This window comes from Pelecanus crispus, chromosome 1, assembly GCF_030463565.1.
Source record: "Pelecanus crispus isolate bPelCri1 chromosome 1, bPelCri1.pri, whole genome shotgun sequence".
NCBI lineage: Eukaryota > Metazoa > Chordata > Aves > Pelecaniformes > Pelecanidae > Pelecanus > Pelecanus crispus.
In genome coordinates this window covers 72,856,786-72,884,448 of record NC_134643.1, presented here as the reverse complement: position 1 = coordinate 72,884,448, position 27,663 = coordinate 72,856,786, and the positions used below count along the sequence as shown (strand labels likewise).

The window sequence follows — 27,663 nt, the reverse complement described above, 5'->3', positions numbered from 1 at the left end:
GTGCCTTCCAATGCCTTCCAAGCCAGCTAATAATTATATTACCTTGCATCACGCTGATCCTTGGGGCAGCCTATTCTTTGGGCTTGCTATTTCATGGCCCTCATATTCCTGCCCTTTAAATAGGTGATCCTGGCCCAGGTGAGAGGGGCCTGCCCGCTTTTGTCTAGTGCTTTTTGTGAAAGATTCGGTGATTTTTCTGCTTTTATGTACAATTTCACTGCTTGCTTTATTATTTTTTGAGTATCTATAACTCACCATCCAGCTCAAGTCTCAGTGTGGATGGTAGTTAGACCCCCTTGACTTCAGTGGACTTTTGTTCAGGCCATAAACTCCATCTCTGAACTAACTCGTAATGTGCCTGTCCCCTTTTATTGGCCTCCTGAAGGCTAGATTTTCAGAGTCAGAAGAAATACACATTGTCTCACATACTGTATTCTAGGAAGACAGACTGTAGACAGGACTGTAGACATAGACAGGACTGAAGGAGATCTCCTGAGCCACTAAGCCTAGTCCCCTGGTGTCAAATACACACTGTCTCCTATTTTCCCTTTCATTAAGCTATTCAGCTCTAGGATCTAATTGCTCCATCCAGCCAGTTTTTGACATATTTTCCCCATTTTTTCTTGATACTGATGCTTAAAGCTGTAGGGATTTTGTGAATATTAAGCTCTGCTCCTAGCCTTAAGGTTTTAGCATCCCCTTATCTTTCATGTCTGTGTCCAGCTTACTCCTAATTTGAAGTTTTTCCACCTCCTAAATACCCGCAGAGCTTAGTGACAGTCATCTCTAACGGTGTGAGTGCCCCCCTTTCTTCTCTGTAAACGTAGTAAACTTCTGCTCAGAAGCACTTCACCTCACATTGGCAGTAGCCCCAATATAGCTGATTTCTGCAGAGAATTTAAAGGGAAAAAAAATGGAAACCACTGGAAAAATGAACTTGTAAACAGACACTGCCTTTCACACTTTGTCAGGTTGCATGTGTGTGACTAGCAAAATGGAGTGGAAAATCTTGCGAGTGGGCTCAGCTGTATCTTTGCTTGACACTTTTGACTACAGTGATGATCTCAGTCTGCCTTCGGCTTTCCCACTTTCCAGAGTTTCAGTGTCCTTCCTTTCACTCGCTGTCGGCTGCTTTAGCAGCTTGTTCCATACTTCTGTGAGATTTTCTCTCTGCCGTCTGAAGTCAGCTCGCGGTATGGTCTAAAATCCCCACCCGCTATCACTGAGGGGTATTTAAATCCACTGTTCTACCCTTCCATCCGAAACAGCCTTTATTTTAATGGGCACTGAACTGAAAATGGTTATGTACTCATTCAAATCGCTGTCCTGATGTAGCTGTAAACACTTACCTCCAGTATAAACTGTAAAATGCCCAAACAATGGTGCCTTTGTTCTCTGTCAAGCGGCGGGGAGGGAATGCAATGCCAGGGACATCCTTATTTCAAACACCAACATTAGGTTTTTCCATGAGTGGTCATTTTATAAATTCTGAAGACCCGAATACTGCTTATTTTCATTGAGTGTCTCTAGATTTAGAATAAAAATTAATACATTTTCCATACCTGCTTTTATAACAATAGTAAATGAAAAGCACACCAAGTTGAGGTTTGTTGCTGTAAGTTGAAGTAGGATTCTGTGTGTGTATATACTACATCGTACTGGTAAAAATGTGCAAATCCAGGCACACCTCCCACTTTCCAGTCTTTCATCATAAATGGACATTTTGACAGAACCCTAGAATTAGTAAACCATAGGTGTGGACTGATGAACTGTGATGTAAAAAAGTGTCTTTGTTCTCTTAGTGATGCATATAGATTAACATTCATTTCAGTTATACTGGTAACTCAAAGGAGCTTTAAAAAAAAGAGGAAAGGACAAAGTTACATCACTGAGTGCACAAAGCACAGTAGAAGGGTGTGGGTGGGGTAAGTCTGAGCTTTCTTTATCCTAGAGGAAATCAATTAAATGCTTTCAGATTTTCTTACTTTCTACAACAACAAAGATCTGGCATTACCAGAGGAGGCACTTCGCACACAGCCATCTTCGTTCACAGCAATATTTCTCTCACTTTCTTAAGAAGTCTTTGGTACCTTGACATACGTCCTGTACATCAGAAATGATGACAGACAGCAGTGAGATCTCCTTAAATATCTGTTCTGAACAATGAAATAGCTATTTCTCAAAATGGAAGTTTTATACTTCTTGTGATTAGTCTAGGCACACCTCCGTCCAAACAAGGTGATAACAGAGGTCATTTTGTAATATAAATGGCCTTCCTTTTGCCATTGTAAAACATGACAGGAGTTCTAGGATGTAGGTTAATTATAATGGTCATTCTACTAATGTCACAGTCGTGTCAAAAGTAGTATTATCAATTTATGGTGGTAAGTCCAATCTGGCATGTTAATGCAGCCTATTGTATATTTTTCCCCGTTCATCTTGCATGCCTATTAAATAAATTGGGTGAGGGTTTTAGGGAAGGCTGAAGACTACCATCTGCCTGTGAGAAGAGTAATAGTCTTGCCTCATTATATACTCCTAACCCAGTGGCATCTCAATATGCTCCTTGACTCCATTTGATATACGTGCCCAAATTGTGCCCTGATTCACATCCTATGCCAATTCCATGAAAAAGCCGCTTGCCGGGTGGAAGGCTAGGCTTGAATTTACCCTTCCATTTTAAAGCTGAGGCAGGTTTAAATTCTAGAGTGCGCAAAACCAATCTGAAGTAGTTGCAAGATTTAGCTCTTTGACTTCAGAAGAGGCTAAGTCTGCTTTTGAGAGTCAAATAAGATTGAAAGTGTGGATGAACAGAATTTGTCATTTTTCAGCCATCTAATTGCCTGGTTTTATTGTACTTAGGAGCTAGCATGCCACCTTTAAATGTTTTTCACCTAGTGCTTACCTCTTGTCACCTACTGAGTGCATAATTCACACATTTAATACCCAGGGGCGCATGCAAGCCTCACGGTCAGTCTTTGCCAATGTGTTTCGGTTGCTGAACTTGCACAATACAAAAACAGTTGCAGAATTTGGGCCATAAGTATCGCAAGTAACAGGTTTCCCCCCAGGCACAGAGGATCACCCCCCAGCGTGCAAACGCAGCCCCAGATGAACCCAGAAGGTGTCCTACCATGCAGACAGACCCCCACCCCACAGGTTATCACACAGCCAAGCGTGTCTAGACAGGCCACTGGCAGCCTCTCCGCAAGACAGCTGTACACTTGGAAGGTAAATGATTTGTGGAACTGTGTATGTTTAAAGCCGCTCATGCATAAAGCTGTCAAATGCCATGTAGACATAGGTAGAACATTTCTGGCTCGACATATTAACATAGCAAAAGCAAAAGGCATTGACACTTTTTATTGGGAAAGGCATCCTGACTCCCTCGTGTAGCTGGTGTAGTTTAATTCAAACCGTGGCACTTCTCTGAGGGCTGAGAAACAAAATCCTTCAGCCAGGATTTTGATGCAAGCAATATTGCAAGAAGTCATATGTGAAGGTATTGCCATGCACGTGAATTTCACTTCAGCGGTGTATTTTTCATTTACTATATATTTTAAGCAAATTAGTCTGCTAAATTCCGTATTATGCTGGAGCACAAAGGAATACATAGCTGAATAACATTCTCAGTTCAGAGTTAGGGCTTTATGCTGGGCAAGCAGAGGTGGTTGTGTCTCCCACTGGCGTCCGACCCGCTACGCAATAACCCTCTGATGTGGTGGGCATTGCTGGCCCAATGTATCCTGCTCAGTCCCTATCAGTAATCCTCAGGCTAACTGTGGTGGAGTGACTATTTGTCACAATACATAACTTGCCCTGCTTTAGTGCACATTAATCTGTATGTTCCTTTAAAAGAAACTAAGAAGGACTTGGTTTTATTTTTTTTTTTTTTAAAACGTTAGTTCTTTGGGAAAACCACTTTTACCTATTATCACTAGTTAAGACTCCTTTACCTAAACTGGTAAGGTGCACAAAATAATTTTTGTCAGCATTGCTGTCAATGGACAAAAATACAAAGGATGGAAACTATAGAAACTGCTGAAGAACTTGTTTGCTTCAAGAATTCTGCTTTTCAACACACCTACTCAAAATACTTTTGTGTTATTAGTAGCCTAATATACCAGGATTGGGGTGGGAAGGAGAGCAGGAACCTGTAAATTCTATAAAAGAGTCTTGACCATAAATAACTTAAAGATTTCGGGATCATTCCATAATCTCTATTTTCAATCATCATCAGCAGCAGGCAATAATCCTACAGAAAAAAAAAGTCCACAAATAAACAAACCAATTTTCCTTTAAGAGCAGAGCTAATTCTTTTCAATCCACTTTTTTATTACACTATTTTCCCTCTATCTATTTAGCTAGCATAAGGATAAATTTCCAAAGCTACCCAGTTGGAAAATAAATGGGTTCACTCTTTGTCTAGCATTCCAATCTTCACAAATGTAAATCAGTCCAACTGCTACTCATTTAAACCTCCAACTTCACAAAACATTAAAGGACTGCTTTCAATACACAATTTAATCTGTGACAATTCACCAAGATTTCTGCTTGAACATCATTAGAAATTGACTATCTGATAAAGAGAGACCACTATCAGAGGTCAGGCGGGTCAACCTGTGTCATTTACGTAGTTTTACCGGGTCAACTACAGCAGGCACCGCTATTTGAAGGTTAAATTGTTACAATTAAATACATATACAGCTATTCCCATAGCTACTCTGTTGTTAAATCTACCGTAAACAACACAAGCATTTATATCTGACCCTAATTGTGTCCAAGATGTCACCATTTGGAAATTATACAAAAAAGGACATTATAATCCATTACACATTAAACAATACTTTATGTAGTGAGATCCATAATTAGCTGGTAGAAACTGGTTTCATTTATTCACATCAGTGTTAAGGGGTTCATTTAGGTTACTTTCTTTCATTTTAATTGGAATAATGTGAGCAGTGCCTCCCAATATATTTTATAGCTGTAGAGTTCACTATAAACAAAGGCACGTAACCCTGCCAAGGCAGTCACTAGGGAAACTCTTTTTCTATGCATTGGCCCTATTCACTTGCTCCCTAAGTATCTTCCAGAAGATTGGCTTTGTCGGGGGTGGGGGGCGGGGAAGGGTTGGGGGGGGGTGGTCAATGAAGAGCTTTCTTAAATTCAAGCACACTGCTTAGCTGGGAAATCCTACTTTACTTGGAGTTTGAGGCCAGCCAGCCAGAAGCGTTAACGTTACGTGATTTTCCTACTCATCAGAGAAAATCAAATGAAATATCTCAGTAGCATTTTGTAGCAATCAGATCATTCTGATGCATGTAATAGTATAACAAGGCAGGTATACTGATACCATGAGAGAGAGTAGTTAGCCGAGTAACTAAATTTATAATCAACTCCTACAGGGGGATAAAAAAAGGTTTCTGTGCATAGCTGCCCGTGTGTCTCTAGTTCGCACCACAATACATGTAAAGTTGTGTGTATGCTAGAAAAGATTCTCAGGCCCACCGGTTCAAATCAATTCTAGTAAAATATCCAACTGCAATATAACAAGAAATTCTTACCAGTACGCCTGCACAAGACAAACGTAACGTATCTCAGATGAGCTTCCTACTGATGCGATCACTTTGTTTTCCTTCCGATTTGCGTGAAAGCAGGACATTTACTTTTCACTCAACTCGGTAGCCTGGGATATTTATTCTGTTTTATCTGTGTGCTGGCGACCTGATCCAAGGCTCCCACAGTCTTTGGTGGGCTTTGGATGAAGTTTTTGGCCGGGGAAGAAAAAGCACTTGAGTGCACTAGATTTTGTTGAAAGCACAGGATTAATTCTGATACCAGAGCAACTCCTCTGCTGAGCTTTCACATACATGCACACGTGTTTGCGTGTGCTGCTACAGACAGCAGAGGTGTGAGCCGTGCGGTCAGTACAACAAAACCGTGAACACTTGTTGCACAATCCTTATGTGTAAGATCATATCACATCATTCATGGTGAAACTACTTTTTTTTTTTCCCTTTTATTGTTGTAATTTCAGATTTTGCGTTGGAGACAAATTTTTCCTGAAGAACAACATGATTCTGTGCCAGACAGACTATGAGGAGGGTTTAATGAAAGAAGGTTATGCACCCCAGGTTCGCTGATCTGATGCCACATCATTAAGAGTACAAAGCACTACGTTCTTTTATCTTTTTTGCTCAACATGTATATAAGAAATGACACAGGAACCTACTGAATAGCATAGATATAGGGAGACAGAATGGTTGCGTGACATAAAAGGCGGACTGCATCTGTATGTAGTGAAAATTGCTCCAGTTCAGAGTTGAATGTTAATTAAAAAGGTACTGTACATACAGCTGGATTCTTTTTGCTTGCTCTTGGGGTTTTTGGTTTGTTTGGGTTTTTTGTTTCTTTTTGTGTCATTTGGCATGAGATGTTTATTTTGGACTATTGTATATAATGTATTGTAATATTTGAAGCACAAATGTAATACAGTTTTATTGTGTTACCATTTGTGTTCCTGTTTGCTTCTTTGTATTGTTGCATTTAGTACAATCAGTGTCTAAACTTACTGTATATTTATGCTTTCTGTATCTACCAGCTATTTTAAATGAGCTGTATCTTTCTAGTAAAAAGCATTAAAGAGCAAATCCCAACCATTATGCTACACTTAGATCTTAAGAATACTGTTTACATTAAAACTATTTAGAAAACTAATAACTCTAGCAGCACCTGCTGCTAATGACGCTATGGTTAAGGGTCTATCAGCACTTCTGTTATAAGCCTCTATTTTTCAGGGGTTAAGCATCTGCTGTTTAATTGCATAGATTTTCCTCAAAGAGCACTTTTATTTTACTACAAAATTTTGAAAAACAAATCTGACCGGTTTGGGATATATTATAAATGGTGCAAAAGTTAATGATTTTGGGTGCTGCTTTTGTGCCCCTTAGGCATTCAAAATGCCTGGATTTGATTTTTAATTTAGCTGGAAATTAAGCCCTAATGCAAACCAGTGCCTCTGGGTACCTTATTTTATATATATATATAAAAAAAAATATATGTTATTTTTCTGAAATCATTTAATTTGGGAGGGAGAAAAGGGAGAGGACTTCTGTTTATATACATTTTAAAAATTTCTTAAAATTTGAGGTGTCTCTCTCTCTCTCTCCCCCCCCCCCCCCCCTTTTTCTTTGTTTTTTTAATCAGGGCTTAACCCTAAAGTTTTCTGGGGCTGTGTCCTCAACAAACCCTGGAAAAAAGTGAAAGTAGAAGGCACTGTAAACAGCCCCCTCTGAGGGTCTATTTACATTAAGAAAATGACCCCGAGCTGACACTAGGAGAGTGACTGGTTACCAATTACCCACCTCAGTGAATGCTGAAGGTAATTTAAATGCTGATGTGGGTGGGACAAAACTTTGAAATACCAATACAGAAAGTGAGAACTACCACACTGGACTGCACAGGTACTTTGCTGTCCATGCCAACATCCTACAGGTTTGTCCCATCAATCCTGGCAATTAAAAACCTTTTGACAGAGGTGGAGTCACTGCTGACAGCTACTGTTGGCAATCAGTCTATTTTCTAGGAGAGGTGGACCTCTGTTTTTAAAGCCATGAAGCTATTGCATCAGCAGGATGTCCCTAAGTGCTCATGCCCCTGACAGAGCTTACAGGTGTTTGGCAAAGGAAAGCAGGATGAATGTTTAAAAAGTTGTTAAATGCATATTTAATTATTTTCTCTTTGCCACTGTAATCTAGCTCACCAGGAAAACAGCCTGCATTTTAAAAAACAACATTAAGGAAAAAAAAAGGAAAAAAGAAAAAAAAAAAGAAAGAAAAGAAACACACTATACCCTATGTTGCTATGAACCTGAGCTCTTGTTTTTATTTAGACTAAGAACCCTCACCTCTGCTCAAGTCGAGTGCTCTCCATCCCTGCTCGTCCTGTCCTGTTGCGCAGTTTCAACATGTTTTTCCTGGGCATAGGGAAAGAAACTTTGTAATGCAGTGGGGTAATTCGTCTAGCATATGGTTTGGAGTACACTGCACAGTGGCTTGACTTAGAAATGGATATTTAGTTCTAATGACTATTGTTACAGTGTGGTTTTGTTTCTGGCTGTGAACCCTTTTAAAAATAAGCATGGCTCACAAAACTTGACTTTGACTTATACAGGACCAGTAAGAAATGCAACGACTCCTCAGGCTGTTCTTGCTAATTGGAAGAAATAGCTCCACACAGTTTTTCAAATGAAATTTAGCCCTATTTTGTGGGCTATCTTCCTTCCTAACCTTGAGCGCAAGTCTCCCTTCCATTCCCTTCCACAGTCCCTTAATGTCTTTGGGATAACGAAGCAGTTGGTGTCAGAGGTACTATGATAGACCAGGCTCTTCCAGATCTACTTCAAGTGCAATAAACAAGTTGTCCTTTCCATGAAGGTGAGGAATGGCCAGAAAGGGAAGAATCATATTATCTTATTTTGATTCCAATTTCAATTTTTTCCTCCAGCCTGTTGTGTCTTTCAGTTAGAAGCCAGAAAGATCTCTCTTCTGCTTTCCACTAGTAGACTGCAGACTGGATTGGAAACCCTGGTTCAGAAATAGGGCTGGGGAACAGGAAAGAAGGAACCCTGGTTCTGTCTTTGACTTGCTGTAAGCTTGGGCAAGTCACTCGACTTCTCTGTGCCTCAGTTGCCCCTGTCTGCTCAACGGGGCTAATGCATACACTGCTTTTGTAAAGCATTTTTGGCTCTTCAGAAAACCAAGAGCTACGCATGCAAATGTTACTAGTAGCATTAGGACATTCTGGGAGAGGAGAGCATTTGTATGTGCAGTAGGTAACCACAGATCTGACGCAGGAGATCACCAAAACCAACTAAGCCTGTGGAAGACTTTGCTGGGAATGAAGGCAAATACACACTAGTAGTGCTGTAAACGCCAAAGCGCTCTCTCATTACCACAAAGTGCCACTGCTCAGCTCTCTTTGGGGTAAATGAAGAGAATAGCATGGGAAAACAGTGGCTTATTGTTACATGCCATGTTACACATATGTGCATGCGTGTGTTTTGTGACATACACTCAAAATGGAGAAAAGGAAGGTGGTCCTGCTGTGGAGAAAAAAAAATAGTCTCACCATTCTATCAACCTTAATGGATGTAAGGAAAAAGAAATGTTGACATGCTCGTTTGAAGTGCTGTGGTATGGCATAGCGTTGAGCACTTTAAGGTCATATATCTTATTCACATACATATCTAAAATTTGTATGTAGAGGATACAGTATAAACTTAGATTTGACACAGGTCAAAGATCAATTACACATTTGCCTGTATTTCAAACTTCCATCTCGCCTGGCTGTTAAAATAATAACTGGGAGTTGAAATATTTAATGGAAACATTTACAACACCAATAAAGTATAATATCAGAAGCCAATATTGAAGAGAGATTATCTGCCAGGCCTCTTTATTGCTCTTTTTGACAGAGGCCTAGACCATTCCTTTGGGTTGCTTTTAGTTATCTACCTTAGGTTTCCTTCTCCACCACTGTGTGTGGCGACATGCTCTGTCTGAATACAGCAAAATGTTCTGCTAGTGACCATTGCTCAGTGTGTGCTCATGTGCCAGGCAGGAATGCTTCCACTTGTATCTCGTATCTTTAGGGTATTTTATCTCTATCTGTACAAATCCCTAAGTTTAGCCAGACAAAAATAATAACAACAATAATTTTTAAAATCTATTATTCTTGGGTTGCTGGTTTTTAAGCCACATGGAAAAGTACAAATTATCAAACCTTGATTTTCAACTGTAGAAAGCTCCTCTGCCAACCATATCCTGCTGTGTCTGTTATCTGCCAAGACTGGTGATGAATCAAGACAGCCTAGATTCTGCAGAAGCAGTGACCAGGGCTAAAAGTTGATCTGTTTCATAATCGTATTTTCATCTTGCTTAACATATTTTCTGGGTTGTTTTTTTTAAGCACACCTTCTCGCCTCTTCCTACCTTCCCAAAATGCTGAAATTTATGCTCATGTAATGTAAATAAAGAAAAATCATCCAGCAACCCCTCAAATGTTCCTAATTGCCTACATATAAAATGACTTGAGGAAAATAGATTGAAAAGTGGTCAGTGAGAAGGGAGACTGTTGGGAAAAGAAACAAACAAACAGGGACTGTGGCAAGGTTTCGCCTGTACAGAGAAAGTACTTTAAAGGCTTTTTTCAACGTAATATACAGCAGCTTCTTATAATTTTCTCAGCAGTAGGTAGTTTACAGTCATCTGTACCTAGAACAAATCCTGTCAAAAATGAAGGTCTGTAGTGATTGCTGGGTATAATTTTATACATTTAGCTGATTCTTCTGAAAGCTTCCACTGTGCTGCTCTTGTCAGACTAAATTATCAATTTAGCCATTTGTTGTTTAATGAATAAAAAACTCCTATGGCATTGGAGATGTTGTGGTTTCAATAAAGCAAAAGCTTTAACAACTCGAACTACAGAAAGCAAATTGTGTACTGTATATAAGAACAGTGTTTTTATTCTTTTAAATACCACTTCAGATAAAAAAAGCCAATTACATATTCACTTAATACATTTCTCCTACTTCAGTCCAATGATGCAGACCAAACCTGTTTACTGTTCACTTCAGTACTTTGCAAAAGGAAACCAAAATACAATATGTGCAAGGTAATAGGCCATTAGCACAAACATGCTCCCAGTAAAAATCTTTTGTGTAGGCACCCTTGCTAGAAGCTGCCAATTGTGGGTGATAGAAGTATTATAAAGGAAGTGATTTTAATACTATTTAAGGCATTAAAAGCTGAAGAGTATCTGTTTAAAGCCTTAAAGTAAGGGTTGCATGTATCTAATACCTTTTAAAATGCCCTTCTGCTGATTTATATTCATCTTGAACCTGCTAATAATGAGTATACATAAGCAAATACCATATTCCACCTATTCAGCATGTCATTGGTATGAAAGCCCCAGAAAATATCTCACGTAATCAGTGTGTTCAGAGAGTTATCTAGCACAAATTACTCATTAACTCAATAGCACATAATAAAAAAGAACATCAATTAATTAATGAGTCACCCTCAGATCACTTTGATTACAACACAGCTCTGTTGAAACAGCAGTTATAAATGGAGCTGCCTCTCTTTATTCATTGTTTGCAATTGGCCCATTATTTTGCAGCGACCAGTGTCATATTTAACACATGCCTGCAGGTAATTGTGTGATTAGTTTCATAAATGAAGATGCAGAGGGGGAACACGGAGTGTCTTGCTCTGCAGTCGAGTCTGAAGATGCAGGAATCCACCATACCTCCTGCAGCCTGCCGTGCCGGCAGACCTCTGCAGCGCCCACAGGGCCAGCCTGCCCCCAGACAGCAAGGTCTTAGTGACAGAACAACACTCAGAACCAGTCCTACTGACCTCTACTTTTACCTGAAGATCTCAAAGCCCTGGGCAAACACCTTTGACTTAGGCCTCCCAACAGGCAACGTTGCTTGTATTTCACGGAGAAGAATAGCGAGGCAGAGAGGTTAAGTGGGCCACCCAAGATCACGCAGTAAGTCTGCGTTCCTCGAACCCCACTATTAGCATGACTTTTGTAAGACCTCACACAACCACCCCATCCTGGGCCTTGCAAAGCCAGGCTCCAGTGCTATGCTTGGAGCAACACATGCAAACTTCTCGATGCTCAGGGATGGACCGAGAAACAAGGAGAGGCTGAACATCCAAAGCTTCATTGTGGTGAACTGTGTTTGGTGAATGTGAGCTGGGGAGGCGAGTGAGGAGGGCTAGTTGGGGTTTTGGGGTTTTTTTTAAGTTTTTTAGAGGAAAGATGAATAGAAGAACACAAAGTCACCACCCAAAGTTCCTAAACTATCTTGGTTAAATGCCATTCCAATAAGCTTATAGTGTAATTATAACAGTTCCCTTAGGTAAGTAAGAAACATCTGTTAGTAACACATAGCAGGTGTTAGCAATTACACATACTGATTTTTTTAAAGTGTTTTTAATTAAAAAGAATTCTGTTTTCTGAAAAGGAAAGCACGGTAAGGCCAAACAAGCTTTTGTTTGTGTGGCTCTAGATCATGCAATATGCAAAACGATAAAGGTAAAATCAACTTAAATTAGCAAGGGTTTGCACATTTGACTCCAGATTATTGCAATCAAAACCAAATTGGGATTCACTGCATTATTGTAAAGCACATACCATTAGTATTCTAAGCAAAGGCTCATCTAATGTATGAAATCCATACAGTTTGTGTAATCACTGAATACATCTAAGTACAGCATTTGAACCTAGGAAGATTGCTATAGTTAAGCAAAATATGATAAGTATTGTAAGAAAGGAGCAAATTGCAAGGAATTCTGTGTAATAGTTTCTTCACTTTCCCTTTGTCCCACTATTGGGAAACAGTTTCTAGATTATGTTAGAGCAAAATCAAACTATGTTGTCAAATTACTTTGAAAAACTAGCCAAGATCAATTTACGTTTAGCAATGTGATATCCTGTGCCATTGAGAAATAACAAGAGCAAGCCATATTGGAAGGCCAACTATTTAGAGGTGTTTTTAATCCAAATTAAAAGATAATGAGATGACAAATTTGTTTCCCTGTCCTGACACTATCTCTCCATAGATGCCAAGATGAGGCATCTCAGGCATATCAGGATTTAAATCTCACCATAAACTTTGACTTTCCTTTTATATAAAATACATGAGCAAACTAGTTGGCAGGAAAAAGAGCAAGAAGCACCAACATTAGCACAATCTATGGATTTGTCTTTGTATCCAGCTGGGATCCAGGTTGTGCTTGTTTGTCATATACAAGTCCATGGTTCCTCTCACAAAAGTGTCTCTAAATTCCAATGCAGAAAAGTAGTCTTTCTACCGACAGTCTACAGGAATATAAATGAGATTATTTTTCTTTATGTTCTTCCCAACAGTGTGGTTTTTATGAGGAGACACATATATAAAATAATGGGTATGAAAAATGCTACCAGTAGACTGTTACACCAAAGAAAAAAATGCATACACATTTTATTCCTCTAACTCAATGCACAGATCTGGAAAGAAAGACCAGATTTTTAACATTTTTCTGGTTTCAGGAAACTTCTTTTTTATCCTATGTTATCCTCAAGTATTTCTAAGCATCTTTATCTCTTATTCAAAATATATATCATTTGTTTAAGCCTTTCTATCAAGGTCATTAAAACTTCTATCAGCTGCATCCAACCAATACACTGCTAGTATTGTAACCAGCTTTCTCGATGAACAGAATAAGAAAAAATAATATACACCTTTTAACTCTTACAGTTACACTAGTAAGAACTTCCAGGTACTTACTACTTAGCTTTATTAGCCATTCATGATTGCAGTATAATATCCAAGTATCCAAACCAGATGCCACACAGTTAACAAACATATGAGCTGTGAACAATAATCATGTAGCAATAGCTATAAAAGTATTTTGATTTTTTTTTTGTTGAAGTTGAAGCAGAACATTTCAGTACTCATTGTACAAAATGCCTTTCTGGAGTACAGTAGCCTTGTGACAGTGAGTGCATATTAATTAAAAAAAAAAAGATAAAGCAAGATAAATGCCTAACAAATGTCTTTAATTTAGAATTACAGCCTCACATTTGTTCCTACAGTCTCTCAATCATCATGTAAGTGATAAAATATCACTGCTAAGACTGCAGCAGTAAGGAAAATTTCTGCTTTGGCCTCTCATCCTGGTTTATTTTGCGAGCATTATAATAGACCTTTTTACTCTCTTCCCCTCAAAGTCCTCTTAAAAAAAGGGAATCACCTCTGCTGTGTTCTGTATGGTCAGCCGGAAGATCTACCTGCAGGTAAGGTTCCCAAGCTATGAAGCTCAAGTGGAGACAGGGATGTAAACTTGTGAAATGAGCAGGATACAAGACACACATCTCTCTTCAAAATCAAGTTTAGTACCATCTAGTCACTAAGGGCACATGTTCACCCTGGAGCCAGGTACCTGAAGGTTAGACATTGTGGTATTAGCAGTGCACACCTGGATCCACCAGTGTGGACTTTATATCTTTCTGTCCATTTAGAAAATAGCGCTCAGGCCCTTGCTACATCTTCAAAGTGGTATGAAGACAAATACATTAGTGATTTTGAGATGCTAAAATAATACTGATAGAGAGGGCCACACGTTAACTAAGCAGGACAGAGCACTGAAAACGTTCCACGGAGTAGCAGGACTGTGCCAAGGCAATGTAGTCCAAGTGATAAAGAGACCTCCTGCATATTGCCTGCTATCAGCTTAGACCTCCTGGCATATATTCTCCCATCTATCCAAAGTCCTTCTAACCTACAAGTTACTTATTTTAGAAGCATGATGTCATAATGACACGAGCAATTGACATTTTCAACAACCTGAAAATCCCTTTAAACAATCTGCAAATTTCTGATGAACGTCCCACACATGCACACACCTTTCCTTCTTTAATTGGGTGTACCTGATCTTGGAGTCTGAAAGTCATCTGGAAGCAACTCTGTGTAATTGAAATCATACTATATAGGATCGTGTTGCTGGCATTTAGTGGGAAAGCGAAGCAACATGGAACTATCATAAAATTTCAGGGTTGCAGTCACCGTTGTCTCATCATGTGGTATTGTAATAGAAAGTTTATAGAGAGGTTGGATTTTTAAGGACAGGCAGGGTATCAATTTGTTCCAAAGTTTTTATTGTGCTAATGAACTGTAACAGCTCTAATCTATTTTTAGATGGTGGCATTTCAAGTCTCTCTGCTCCTCAGTTCAAAATCCATAATGTGGAGATAATATACCACTTTTCTCCCTCACAGGATCCATGAGGGTAGTAATTGTGGGATTTTGCAACAGCACCAGCTAAGCTAGTGCTATCAATTTGCAACAGTACCTAAGCAGGAGACCAGCAATATATACAAATTCTAGCTTAGGAATTCTCTAAAATGCTAATTGCTGGATACTAGAGAAGTACTGGGAAAAGGATTTCTCTGCCTTTACTTTTTCTTATCACAGTTCCAAACCACCTTTTAATAGTCCATGTCAAAGACAGGCACTTGGCTAGACGAGAACTTTGGTCTGACCCAGAATGGCCATCTTATATTATATTCTTCCCTGAGGTACTACAAGACCTAATATGGTGCAAAAGAATGAGAAGCAAGGAAAACAACTACAATCTATACAATTTATTTTCACATTCCCGATTATTATTTTCAAAGTGTATGCCAAATATCCCTGCCTGCTTCTCAAGCCATTATTAATTGGTTGATTACACAAAGCAGAAGCAGTTGAGATGTGATCTGAAAGATCTGAAAGAGAGAGTGAGTAATATGCTTGAGGCTAAATTCACAGAAGAAGAAAATGTTGCAGCTGTCATTTAAAAAGATGGTATGTACCTTCAGACCTGCTACAGCTGTGTTTCCTTATGGTCCCTAGCAAAAAGAAAACCAGACAAAATTGAGCCCATACCACATCCTCGGTGGGTCCTCTGTGTCTGACCTACTACGGACAAAGAGCACTGGGAACAAACATGTTTTGGCTCTGCTGGAGTACATAAGAGTAGCCAGTATAGCAAATCTTTCTCTTTCACCTGCTCTCTCACCCGGCTCTACCTTCCCCAAAGAGATGACTTAGTTCCGTTAGAACAGTATTGCCCACTGTGTAGCATCGCCCATAGAAGCAACAACTTCTGCTATCTCCCTGAAAAAACTAAAGCCTGTTTAAATTCAATTTTACCTCCCGTATCCACACCTCATTCTCGCCCTAGCCCCAAGCTGGAAAATCTGAACGTTGACATTTATTCTTTTTTTTGTTATTGTTCACAATTAGTTAGCTAATTCGGATAGACCAAAAATCAGTTACAGAGACTTGATTTGGACACATCTCTGATCATACACAAGGCCCACATAAATCAGACTCATTCTCACTAAAATCAAAAGAAGTGCTGCTGGTGACAGCAGCAAAGATAGGATTTTACCTCTGGGAAGAATAACAGATAGCAGGAGGCAGCCCTCTGCCATTCTACATCAGTTGCTTGCCACAGCTCTGGCTAATCTTTTTAGCTAGTTAAAGCTTACAGCGTGTTACAGAAGGTCTCTGAATAACTCAACTGGAAGCCAGCTCAAGCCATGGCAAACTGACTTTCACTCAGCACCGTAACCAAAACTTGAACGTAGATTTTTAGAGTTGAAAACTTACTCTGATAAGTTATCATGGCCCCTGATCTCTCTTAAAGACACTGAAAAATGGTCTTCCTCGAGGCTTCTCTCCTGTATGCACTTCTCTCTCTCTCTCTCCAATTAGACTTCAGCCCATTAGGTATTACTAATCCACACACATCTGTGAACTGCAAAATAATCTATTTCTACAAGCAGCAAAGCAACCCAGCAAGAACTCACATACAAAAATTGAGTATAATCAGATTTACACAAAAATAGGAAATTTGACTTTTAGTAGTCTTAAAGCATCTTAGCCTTTAAGCAAGCAAGTCAGTGAAAATAAGGACTTTCAAAACCAACCTCTGACAGACTTTCAATAGCAGTTCAAGATTTTTTTCTGTCCCTAGCAAACTCCTCTGCCTTCATCCCGCAGTCCCCTAACCCCACGACACCAGAGACAGCCCATTAGCTTAAGCCATCAGCGAAGGTGGGTTGACAGTAAGGCACTGCAGCATGAATGGGGCTACTGAGGTGCAGGCACATACCTGTCCACTGCTGTGATATTCGGCCTCTGTGGTAACATGAGACAAAGATGAGGGGCAGGCTGCTGGGGAGAAAGGGGTAAAATGCAGTACTACATAAGCCCTGCTCATCTGTCAGAGCCCACTTATATGCCTCATGGGTTCTTGGATGGGGTGTTGACCCTTTCAGCCCAGACAGGCACGCCATCATGAGTCCATCTCGTTATTTCATTCACAAGAATTGAAAATGCTGGGAGACAGGTATTTGTTACTGAAGCAGACTCAGAGGCTTGTAATTGTTCCATTTTTGACCTCTGGATATTCATTTGAACCCTTTCTCCTGAAAATGCAGGTTTGCACCTCTGCTTCCTTCTACCCTTCATCACCCTTCCTGATGTCTCTTCCTAGCAAGCCCACAACTCTGTCAACATGCAGTTAAAATGCTTAGCCAATGCCAGCTGCTGTTTAAAATGTAAAGGGACAGAAATGATTAGTGCTATCAAACTTTTATTTTAATGGAAGTTAGACAAGCCCCAGGCATATTTGCACCTGCAATTGCTTGCTCCTTCCACTGTTATGCCCCATAGATCTGCTTGTTTCAATTGACCCTAAGGCAGTAACCCTCAGAATGTATCCATATCGTTCTCTGCTTTCTGCTGACACATTTTCAAATCACAGATTTAATGGTCATAATTTTCACATTTAAAAACTCAGACTGTGCAGTCCAGTCCTGTATTTATTTCCAGACAGAAAAACAAAGTCTTGTATTGTCCAAATTACCTAAGCTGCAGCTAAATTAGCTAAAGGAGTGTGTGTGGTTGCTTGGTTTTTTCCCCAGACTTTAATATTTCTATAATTTACTAGTAGCAATAGGATTTACATATGCAGATGACCCACGGAAAACTGGGTCTTTGCATTATTCAGTCACCAGTAAAAAAGTTCCAGGCACAAAGAGTTAACAGAGGAAAGATAGGGAGGAAAGGTGAGGGAGGAATCTTCGTCATCAAAAAAGTGAAATGGTTTCCCCCAAATCACATGAGTCAATACCCATGAAAATCTAACTCATGGGAATCCCTTATCACAGACCGTGGTAAAGGTCCTGCTTCTCCCAGAGTCAGATTGTACAGAATTGTCCTCAAATACACAGGATTATCCCACACTCTATCATTAAAGTAATAAACTCCCCAACAGTGGGATCATATACAATAATTATTTGCAGAGCAAATCTTTAGTCCAGTATTGAAATCAGTTCTACTCTGTCAAAAAAACAAGCCATGCGAAAGTTCCTGACTGATTGTTTTATGCTTGCCTCGAAGGAGTCTGCTGTACAGACGTTTCAACCTTGAAATCCCCTTTCCACTCCTTTTTTTTTCCAGCTTTGCTTCACTACCATATATGAAACCTCACCTCTTGGTCAGAATTGCTCCAGCTGAAGAGGACGAGGGATGACTCTGCCCCTCTGGAGCCAGTTAAGAGATATTTTAACTGGAGCATCTTGTTGTACTTTTTTTTTTTTTTTTTTTTTTTTTTTTTTTTAACGGTGGCTCTGCATTATTGATTTTGGGTTTTATATGTTACAATATAGAAAGGAAGAAAGGATATTTTTTAAATGCCAAAAAGATCATAGTGTTTTTTAGTTTGTTTCTCCTTTGCCAGAGGGACTAAGTGCATGTTCACTTCTGCACTTCCTCATGTTACAATCTGTTATGTTGTTATTGAAGGCTCAGAAGAAGCTCCTGTTTGCATTTCCTTAATTAGCCTTTAACTTTTTGTGAAGGCAGAGAGAAAAGATTTCAATGAGTTTTAAAGACTGGTATTTCTGTGGCAACAGTCATAAACAGGGATTACATAAATGACAGTAGACCCTCTGAACAGATGTGTCCTCTGGGAAAATGAGTGATGGTTACAGTGCCACAAACCAGTGGCTGCAGATTTGGGGAGTGTCTTTCTATTGCAGAATGAAAAATCCTTCTGTTGCAAGTACCCTGCCCTTTACCCGTATCTTCAAAGAGGATTGTATTTGAATGCAATTGATTAATAGATAAGCATTTTATGGAACTTGCACATCTTTCTTTTTCAGAGAAGGCAGTCTCAGAGCCTAATGATAGGAACATCCTAATTTGATTTATAATCAAATACCCGACCCTTATTGTGGATACCATGAACACGTTCATTTAGGCCATCAAACAGCAGGGTATATAAGCTCGTAATTGACTTTAATATATGAAAAGTAACATTAGCTAGAGTTTCGCAGGTTTGATAACATCAAAGTAATGTACAAATTGATGCAACTGGCACAAATTGGAATATAGAAAGTCACCATACTGGGTCAGATTTCCTCTCTACCCAGTATTGTCCCCTTTCCAGCTACTATTGGATCCTTTACAGCAGTCTTTCTCATACCATCGGTCACAATGAATCCAAAGCAGGTCAAGGAGGATTAGATAAATCTAACAAAAAAAAAAAAAAAAAAGGAGGGTAATTTTTAAATAATTATAAAACTGAAGTCTGAGAAGAAAAGGATAAAACTTAAGAAAAAAAAACCCACTAAGTTTATTGCTGGCAGTAGGTCAGTCCTCACGGGTGGCGGAATGAAAAGTAGTTGTAATTATCAGCTCCGCATGTTTGTAGTCATTAGGGATTGCTAACTACCTTTAATCATGGCTATGGTTCAGTTCCCTCAGGGCAAGGGAGCAAGCATTTACACCTGCAGCCAGTAATTACAGCTACTTTCACTCCCCTGCCATGAAGGGACGGAGCTGCTGCTGGCAGCCAGCACTTGGGGAAGGTGGCATTCCAGAGGCTGCAAGTACAGCCAAGGCCCAAAAGATGGATGCTTTGCAAAACATTTGGGATGCACCACTTGGGACTAAACATGGGAATAATGTAAGCACCCAAAAGTGAGATAAAACATGCCTCACCCTAAGTCTTGTCTAGACCTCTAAAAGACTAGCTAAAGCCATGATGTTTGATATTGTTTCAAACAGTGATATGCTAATTTCCAAATACAATGTTCTTTAAAAAAAGCTAAATTCTTACCTTAGAACATCTCATCCCCTACACGGTGTTTTATACTTATGTGTTGTATACACAGCCCTGATCTAAGAGTCATAAAATGTTAATATATTTACACTTAAAGATCCTGTGCAAACTAATATTTTATTTTCACCATAAAAATAACATTTCAATGAAGTTTAATATTACATTTATGAGCTTTTCAATTTAACTTTATATCAATTAAATTAGCATTTTTGGTTTTCATCCCCATTTCATTGTTATTATATGGAAAACACCATGCCCAAGTCAACCCCTCATCTTAAATTTTTAAGTGCCTTGAAGTAAGGAAATGTCAGTTAGTTGCAAAAAATGAAAATATATTGAAAACTTTTCCCACATAAATTGGCTAAAATATTTTCTACTCAAACTTCAAGCAGTGTGAATTGAGGTTTTCACCTTTCAAAGGTGAAATGGGTAGTCTTCTGCCCAAAAGATGAAAACTTTTGAAAGTGTTATGAATTAAAATGGGCAGAAGGAAACACCTAGAACAAACAGGACAGGAGATCTTATTTAAGGAATAGGGACCATTATGAATATGTGTGTATATATATATTTATTCATGTATACACATACACATTGTTATGCATGCAAATACATACCAATAGTGCCTATGGGGTCCCTTTGCCCATGACACAACTGTTGCAACTCTGTTTGGTCACTGGTGGCTGGGCTGTGTGCTGAAGGGCAGGCACACTCCTCTGTCTGCCAGAGATGGACCCCTGCTGCTGCTCTAGTGGAGTCACTACTGTGAAGGACTACAGGACCAGAATGGATCAAAAGGCCAGATGGAGATGCTGAGCACTACGGCCCTTCCCCTTTTATAGGAACTGGTGAGGCAACCGGAGATCAATGACATGACTGGGAGTTAAATTCCCTTCTCCTCCAAGTCAGTTGTGGGTTAGATTAGCAGGGCTGTGAACAAAATTAGGCACACATGTCAGCCAGTAGGTTTCTTCAGGAGCTAAGATTTCCATAGAGGAGCTCTGAATTGCAACACCCATCACTGAGATAGCACTCATATACCCCTACAGTATATTTACATCTTGTAGTCACAGACCACAAGAGAGGGTTGTGGTGGTGTCTTGCCTTAGCAGAACCCAGTGGGCATGCTGCAAGCTGAAATGTTATGTCATTTCCCGGGTGATCTGGGCAGAAATAAGAACTGGCGTCACTCAACCCTTTGCTTCCTATGGAATTCATAGGACTGTTGTGACTGTGATAGACACTCCATGCATACATGATAGGAATGAAAGCACCAATCGCGTTAAGCTTCCGAAGAGGAGGAACAGACTCCTCATAACGCCTCTCTGAACCACCATACAGTCACAAGCTAGCCCCGTTCTGGCCTTGAGTCTAAGACAATGGCAATATAAAATGAAAATATTTCTGATTATTACAAATGGGCTATTCGAAGTCAGTGTAATGCACAATAGTTTAGCAACTTACCGTGAAAAGATAACTTATTGCTTCCAGCCACCTTTGACTGGTCACCACAGTATACAAATATTTATAATTATATGCATATATGTTGAGTCAGTAAAAATTAATAATTGCAAGAATATTTCATAGACTGTTTGAGTTGGGCCAAGGTTAGAGGATTCCCCATGAAATGTAAAGCAATAATGTAGAACCCTTTAGCAAAGGTTAGGTAAAGCCAATTTTCATTTGAGTGAAAGCATTGAATTTATGATTAGCAATAGATTTAGCAAAATGTTCACTTTGCTATTAAAACGAAAATGAGGGGGAAAAAAAACACAGCCTCCCCAAGCAAAAAGCTTTACAGGCAAGTCCAGAGTGCTGTTATTATGAGCTGCTCCAAAAGCTAAACTCATAGATCACAACTTATTGAGGAAGGGAACAAAAAATGAACCAGCCTGAGCAATGAAGGGGTTAATTATTAGACCTGAGTTAAAGGTGTCCTCACAAGTAGGCACTTCATCAAGCAATGGAGTCAGGAAACAAGGGAGAATAGATGAAGGTGCTAGGGATAATAATGATGGCAAGTAATGATTTCCCTAGAGATGATCTGATCTATGGCCACAAGCAAAGAAAAAAGGCTAGAAAGTACTATAACATTACCTTGGAGTACTTAACAGACTCGAAAGCAGTAACCTGGTGTCAAAAAAGGCCCATCACTCTGCTCATTTTAGGTAAAAGAGTTATGCCAAAGTACAAGAGGGGAATGCAAAATTCACATCTGAAATTAAACAGCTGAAAGGTATGATTTAACAATGCTCGAAACTCAATAAGCCAAAGATAAACAGCAAATTAGATGACTCAATGTCAGGAGGAAAAAACATCTTCCATCGATCCCATCGTCAAAAATTAATCTGCCTGAGAATGCCCTCTGCTCCAATCCCAGAACTGATGAAGAGTGGAGGAATAGAGTAAAACCTATGTACTAGTGCTTCACCTTCAGGCTAGACCCTGATTACAATCTCCTGTGAGACATTTCAGCATGAAGCGCCTCTCATGTTGGGACTGCAAAATTAAATTGCGATCAATACTTTACAAAAATAATTGGGGAAAAATGTTCAGAAGCCGGAGCTGTGCTGTGTGGCCAACAAACATATGAAAGTTGGTTGGTTTTTTTTTTTTTTTTTGCTGGCTTTTTTTTTCCTTCCTTTCCTCCTCACCGTATCTTTCTGGGGGTTATTCTTCAGGATAGATCAGTTCAAAGGTGTCTCTTGATAATAGTGTTCTTAGAATAGTTTCACTCACCTTGTTAGGGAATTTCAGAAGCTGCAAAGCATTTACAGTGTACTAAGTGCATTATACTAATGCTATGTTTTGAATCTCTCTCTTGCCCTTTATTCTTCATTGTTGTTTCAATCTAAATTTGTATGTCTTTACTTTTTAAAGGATTGACTCTATTTTTGTGCCAAACAATTTCTTAATTTTAACTGATAGTGTTAATTAAATTCACACAGAAGCAGGGATGCCTAGGAAAACACTGAATGCACCTTGCGTTTCAGTAAAATCTTTCTGGAGATGTTAACACTGTCATAAACCTAAATCTCAAGATCCAGAGTTAAATTTAGATTAAAATATGTGTAAATAAACCATCCAAGTCTTCAGCAGGTCCTACTACAGATTCTGCTACTTTTCCTGTTTTGAAGTGTCCCTATCTTTGGTTATAGTGATTCCTAAAATCCACACACATACAATCTGGAAGAAAGCAGTCATTGTTAATTTCTGACTCCCACAATTAACAGAAATGGAGTGAAAGTATGAGCAGTATAAAATGCTGTTCAAATTATTGCAGGATTTTGTGTGTATGAACAGTTGGCAACAGATACTGTGGAGCTTACTGGCAGGTTTAGAAGTGTATTTAGGATAAGCCAAGCAATTTAAGTGTTAAGATGTGTTATAGGATGTATCAAAAAAGGAAGTGCTCACAATATGTTTCAATAATGTTACTGTACAGCACAACACATCAAAGGGGAAGGGAAGGGAAGGGAAGGGAAGGGAAGGGAAGGGAAGGGAAGGGAAGGGAAGGGAAGGGAAGGGAAGGGAAGGGAAGGGAAGGGAAGGGAGATGGAAGGGAAGGGAGATGGAAGGGAGATAGAAGGAGAGGAGAGAGGAGAAGAGGAGAGAAAGGAAAGGGAAGGGAAGGGAAGGGAAGGGAAGGGAAGGGAAGGGAAGGGAAGGGAAGGGAAGGGAAGGGAAGGGAAGGGAAGGGAAGGGAAGGGAAGGGAAGGGAAGGGAAGGGAAGGGAAGGGAAGGGAAGGGAAGGGAAGGGAAGGGAAGGGAAGGGAAGGGAAGGGAAGGGAAGGGAAGGAAAGGAAAGGAAAGGAAAGGAAAGGAAAGGAAAGGAAAGGAAAGGAAAGGAAAGGAAAGGAAAGGAAAGGAAAGGAAAGGAAAGGAAAGGAAAGGAAAGGAAAGGAAAGGAAAGGAAAGGGACTCAATGTAAATAATATCTGTACATTATAATCACAAAACCTGCGTTTTTCAAGTCATAAAACACATCAGGAGGTGTGGTTACCTTAAGGAGGAGGGAAAGGGGGAATCAATCCTGAGGGATTTTATGAATCATAGCCTGATGCCTATAATCCCCCAGAGGTGTGATTATCTCATGACAACCACTTTCATTGGAGTTGTCTTATTGCAACCACCAAAAAGAAAAGAAGGAAAAAAAAGCTTTATTTTAAGGGAGAGGGCAAATTTCCTGCTGGGGAGGAGAGGAAGGAGAAAACAGAAAAAAATGGCATATTTGAATGCTGAGCATCTTCTTCAGCCCAGTTTCTGCTGTACTCACATAATCATTTCCCTCTTTTTGATCTTTGACTACAACAGTCAAAATTTTCGCTAAATCTAGCTGAGTTTATTTGTTTCTAAGACAAAAATGTAAGTAAGTAAAAGTGTCACAATTACTCTGGGCCTGATTCTCAGCCAATTTCTTGTGTCAGAGTAACTGGCACTCACACGTACCAACTCCTCTAGTTTCATCTAACAGAGGTCACAACTGAAATAAAGTTTGGTAATATTAGTGTCTTGTGGACACAGCTCAGCAATAGAGTTGGGTGATTAATTCACCTAAAATATAAACCCAGAGAAATGTGTCTACTCACCAATTTTGTTAGAAGCTCAATATTTGTCAGAAGGCTTGCAAAACTTTTGAGATCATCTGGACTTGATTTTTCTTGACTTTTCTGCTTTTGTATGATACTACAAGACACAGAAAGACCTTCATAGTCCTGAGCTATCCAATGCTAAAAAAAATATTATGTTCAAGAAATTTTATTTAGCCAGAATTTGGGTATGTGTCTGTTTGGAAAGAACATAATTGATTATCCCCAGCAGATCTCAATGACTTATCTTCTCTTTGCCAATATAGAATGTACAAGATTTTATGCATTTAAATGCAGATGCATATAGACATCAAACCAAATGTACTGCTTTTCTTCTGATCCCATTATTGGTCAAATTTCTTGAGTAGAATCAGATGTCCAGAGATTTTGCAGATTGGCTTCTCAGAAGAGTAACACCCGTGGGGAGAATCTCCGTGTTCTACAACTAAGTACTAATCCTGCAACAAAATGACTAAACAGTAGGCAGGACAATAATTATTTATTAATTTGTTTACCTGCAAGGTTTATTTTAACAGGACCAGAAACACCCCGCACCCCCGCCAATGCTCAACAACCCTCCGGAAGCAATTCTATCTCAAGAATCCATGCTAGTCAAGAACAAAGCTGACTGTAAAGCTTCCCGCTACTCAGAGAGGTCTCTTTCCACAGTCACACTTACAGCCTTCTACACAAAGCAAAAGTTTTGCAGATGTCTGAATCTTTTTCTGCACGTTAAGAAAAAAATTTTAGAAGTCTAAGGAGACAAGACCATTTGGCAACACCTACCATAACATAATTATTTAATGGATATTTTATAGCAGTACATAAAGGCCCTAAATGGTATCTGAGCTTCTCTGTGGTAGGTGTTACACATACTAAGAGATGATCACTGCCCCCAGGAAGTTTATAAACTAAATAAATAGGACAAAGATCAAGCCAAGGGGAGCATTATTATCATCAGTTTGCATATGGAGAACCGAAACACCAAGAGATAAAAATCTGGAAGTCCCACAGCGAGCCTGTGGCAAAGCGAAGTTCTCTTAAATCCTAATCCATTGCTAGCTCCTTCCTCTCAGCCACATCCTTTGCAAAACAAGGAGCTGCTTGAATTCTACATGCAAAGCAAAGCTTGGGCAGTGACAGACAGAAAGAAATGGCAATTTATAACTGACACATGTCCTTTTCGTCCACAGATCTCAAGGAGCATTACAGAGACAGGTAATTCTCTCCTTTTCACAGTGCAGATTGCTCAGGCAGAGGAAATCATCTGTAGCTTCACAGAAGAGTTTGAAAGCATAATATGGTTGAAGTCTACGGTCCTCTGGACCTAACTGGATAGTCATGATTTTCCTCATCTTGCAGAATCTCATAGCAATAAAATGGTTTAGCCATGGTGACTCCTGTAATGCTTTCAGCTGTCAGAAGATGCAGCCCAAGACTAAGGAAGAGGGACCAGAGAAAGCCATTTTTTACACCTCCTGGATGCTAGGTCCATATCTTTCCCCATTCCAGTATAAATTAACACACCTCAGAAAGGCTCCCCTAATTTACTGTGGCTTTGAATGGCTTGTGATCAGCCAGAATAGTGGAGTGCTCTGCCCCCTCCCTCTGCCCCAATCAAGGGAATAGTGTGGGGTCATCGTGCCAAACATATGCTACATCCTTCTTGTGAGGTGTATTCCACATGGGGTGATCAATCTAACCCTGTGGCTCCTTTCCAGCAGCTGAGCCAGCACAAAGAGAGCTACACCAGAGCCCAAAATTGAGTACATTGTCTCTCATTGTGGCCAACTTCTGTTTGAAGGGACATGACAAACTTCTAGATTTTCTGTCTCTGTTACACAAGGGCCTGATCTCATCTGCCTTGAACAGTCTCTGTCTTTTCAGTTCACTATATTGTTGATATTGCTAGAGGCAGAAATGGTAGCAGCCATTTTGTTTACGACAGTAGTGACAAATTAGAAAAAATCCGACAACTTTGTATGTAGAATACTGGGTATAATTGCACATGGGTCATCATTTTTTTAAGAAGTCACTGTTATATGTACATATGTTTATATCAGGTACAGTTATCAGACTGGAGATGTCACCTCTTGGTTTATTTTCTTTTTCATTTAACTTCCTAGTAAAGAACTTTTATCTTCTGCATAAGGCAAGATCAGAAAAAAGGAGAATGAGAAAAAAATCAGGAAATAATAGCAGCGCCACTCCATATTCTTTCCTTGAAATTAGCTCTAAGTCACACATTAGCCATTAACTCCTTTGACCTGTTCCTCCTTGAAAGATAGGTTCCACTTTAGGTTTCAACCTAAGACTTCAGTATCTTCAGCACTGACATAATCTTAATTGTTTTCTATATTTCTAAAAAGACATAAATGGGAGTTAGAAAGTAGATTATAGAAAAAATACATTTTCAACATAAGCCAAATGATCATAAAATCAGCTCTTGAAAACACCCAGAAGTAAAATAGCACTCAGTAGCAGCAGTAGTAATGATCTGAAACATTTAAATTAAATATATGTACTCAAGACATCACTGTATCATGTGCTTAAAGTGTTGGGTTCAAATGCTAATTGAGTATAAGATGAGAAATCCAAACACAAGTCAATTTTGATAAGAACGTGAATGCATTTATCAAAAAGATTTCAAAATGTTGATGTGAAGCCTCCTGGGATTGTTATGGATACACAGAAGATATGAACATAAAAACATAATTCATCTGTTCAAACTCCAATTCCATTCTGTTTATTTCAAGATGCAACAAAATTCTGCTCCTTCCCACTCTTTTTTTCATTTTTTTCAATGATGAGCAGTATCTACTTTTTAACTGACCCACTCGCTTTCTGAGTCCTGCCTCAGTGAATTATGGTAAGGAAACAATCAGGTAAACGTGTGAGAAATAGAGGATTGCTTCTCTGACAGAAAGGTTATGGAAATAAAGCGTACCTAGACTACAGTCACTACCAGCATTGCGATCACAGAGGAGGCTAAAGTTTGGTCACATCCCAAGCTCTTTCCTCCAGGAGAGGTGGCAGCTCACAGCTCCTGCTGGGTTTGGGACTCAGCCCATTTGCCATCTTCAGCTGCGCTGCTCAGACCACTGACCGCTGCAGTGGACATGCCAAAGCTTCAGTGCCAGTGGCAGCATCCTGTGGTAGCACGGGCTCCAGCAAAGAGCTTGCGCTGGCTTTTATGCTGCCAGTATCAAGACTGCTACTGTACATAAGCTGGCAGTGACTCCAGAATAGTCATACCCAAACAAAATCCTTCACACGATGAAGCTTTCTTTGGGGCTCTACGGCAACCCTTCTAAACAGAGCTGCTTAAAAATGGATTTACCATC

The 27,663-nt window shown here is 39.5% G+C and overlaps 1 protein-coding gene across 2 annotated transcripts in view; it reads left to right on the top strand.

The window, feature by feature from the left end:
• LMO3 (LIM domain only 3) overlaps positions 1-6,143 on the top strand; it is a 58,829-nt gene extending 52,686 nt beyond the window's left edge. For both annotated transcript variants that reach the window (XM_075721855.1, XM_075721849.1), the window contains exon 4: positions 6,038-6,143. In XM_075721855.1, coding sequence (XP_075577970.1) covers positions 6,038-6,143 — 106 coding nt within the window. The remainder of the gene's footprint in view (positions 1-6,037) is intronic.
• Positions 6,144-27,663: the final 21,520 nt, after the last annotated feature.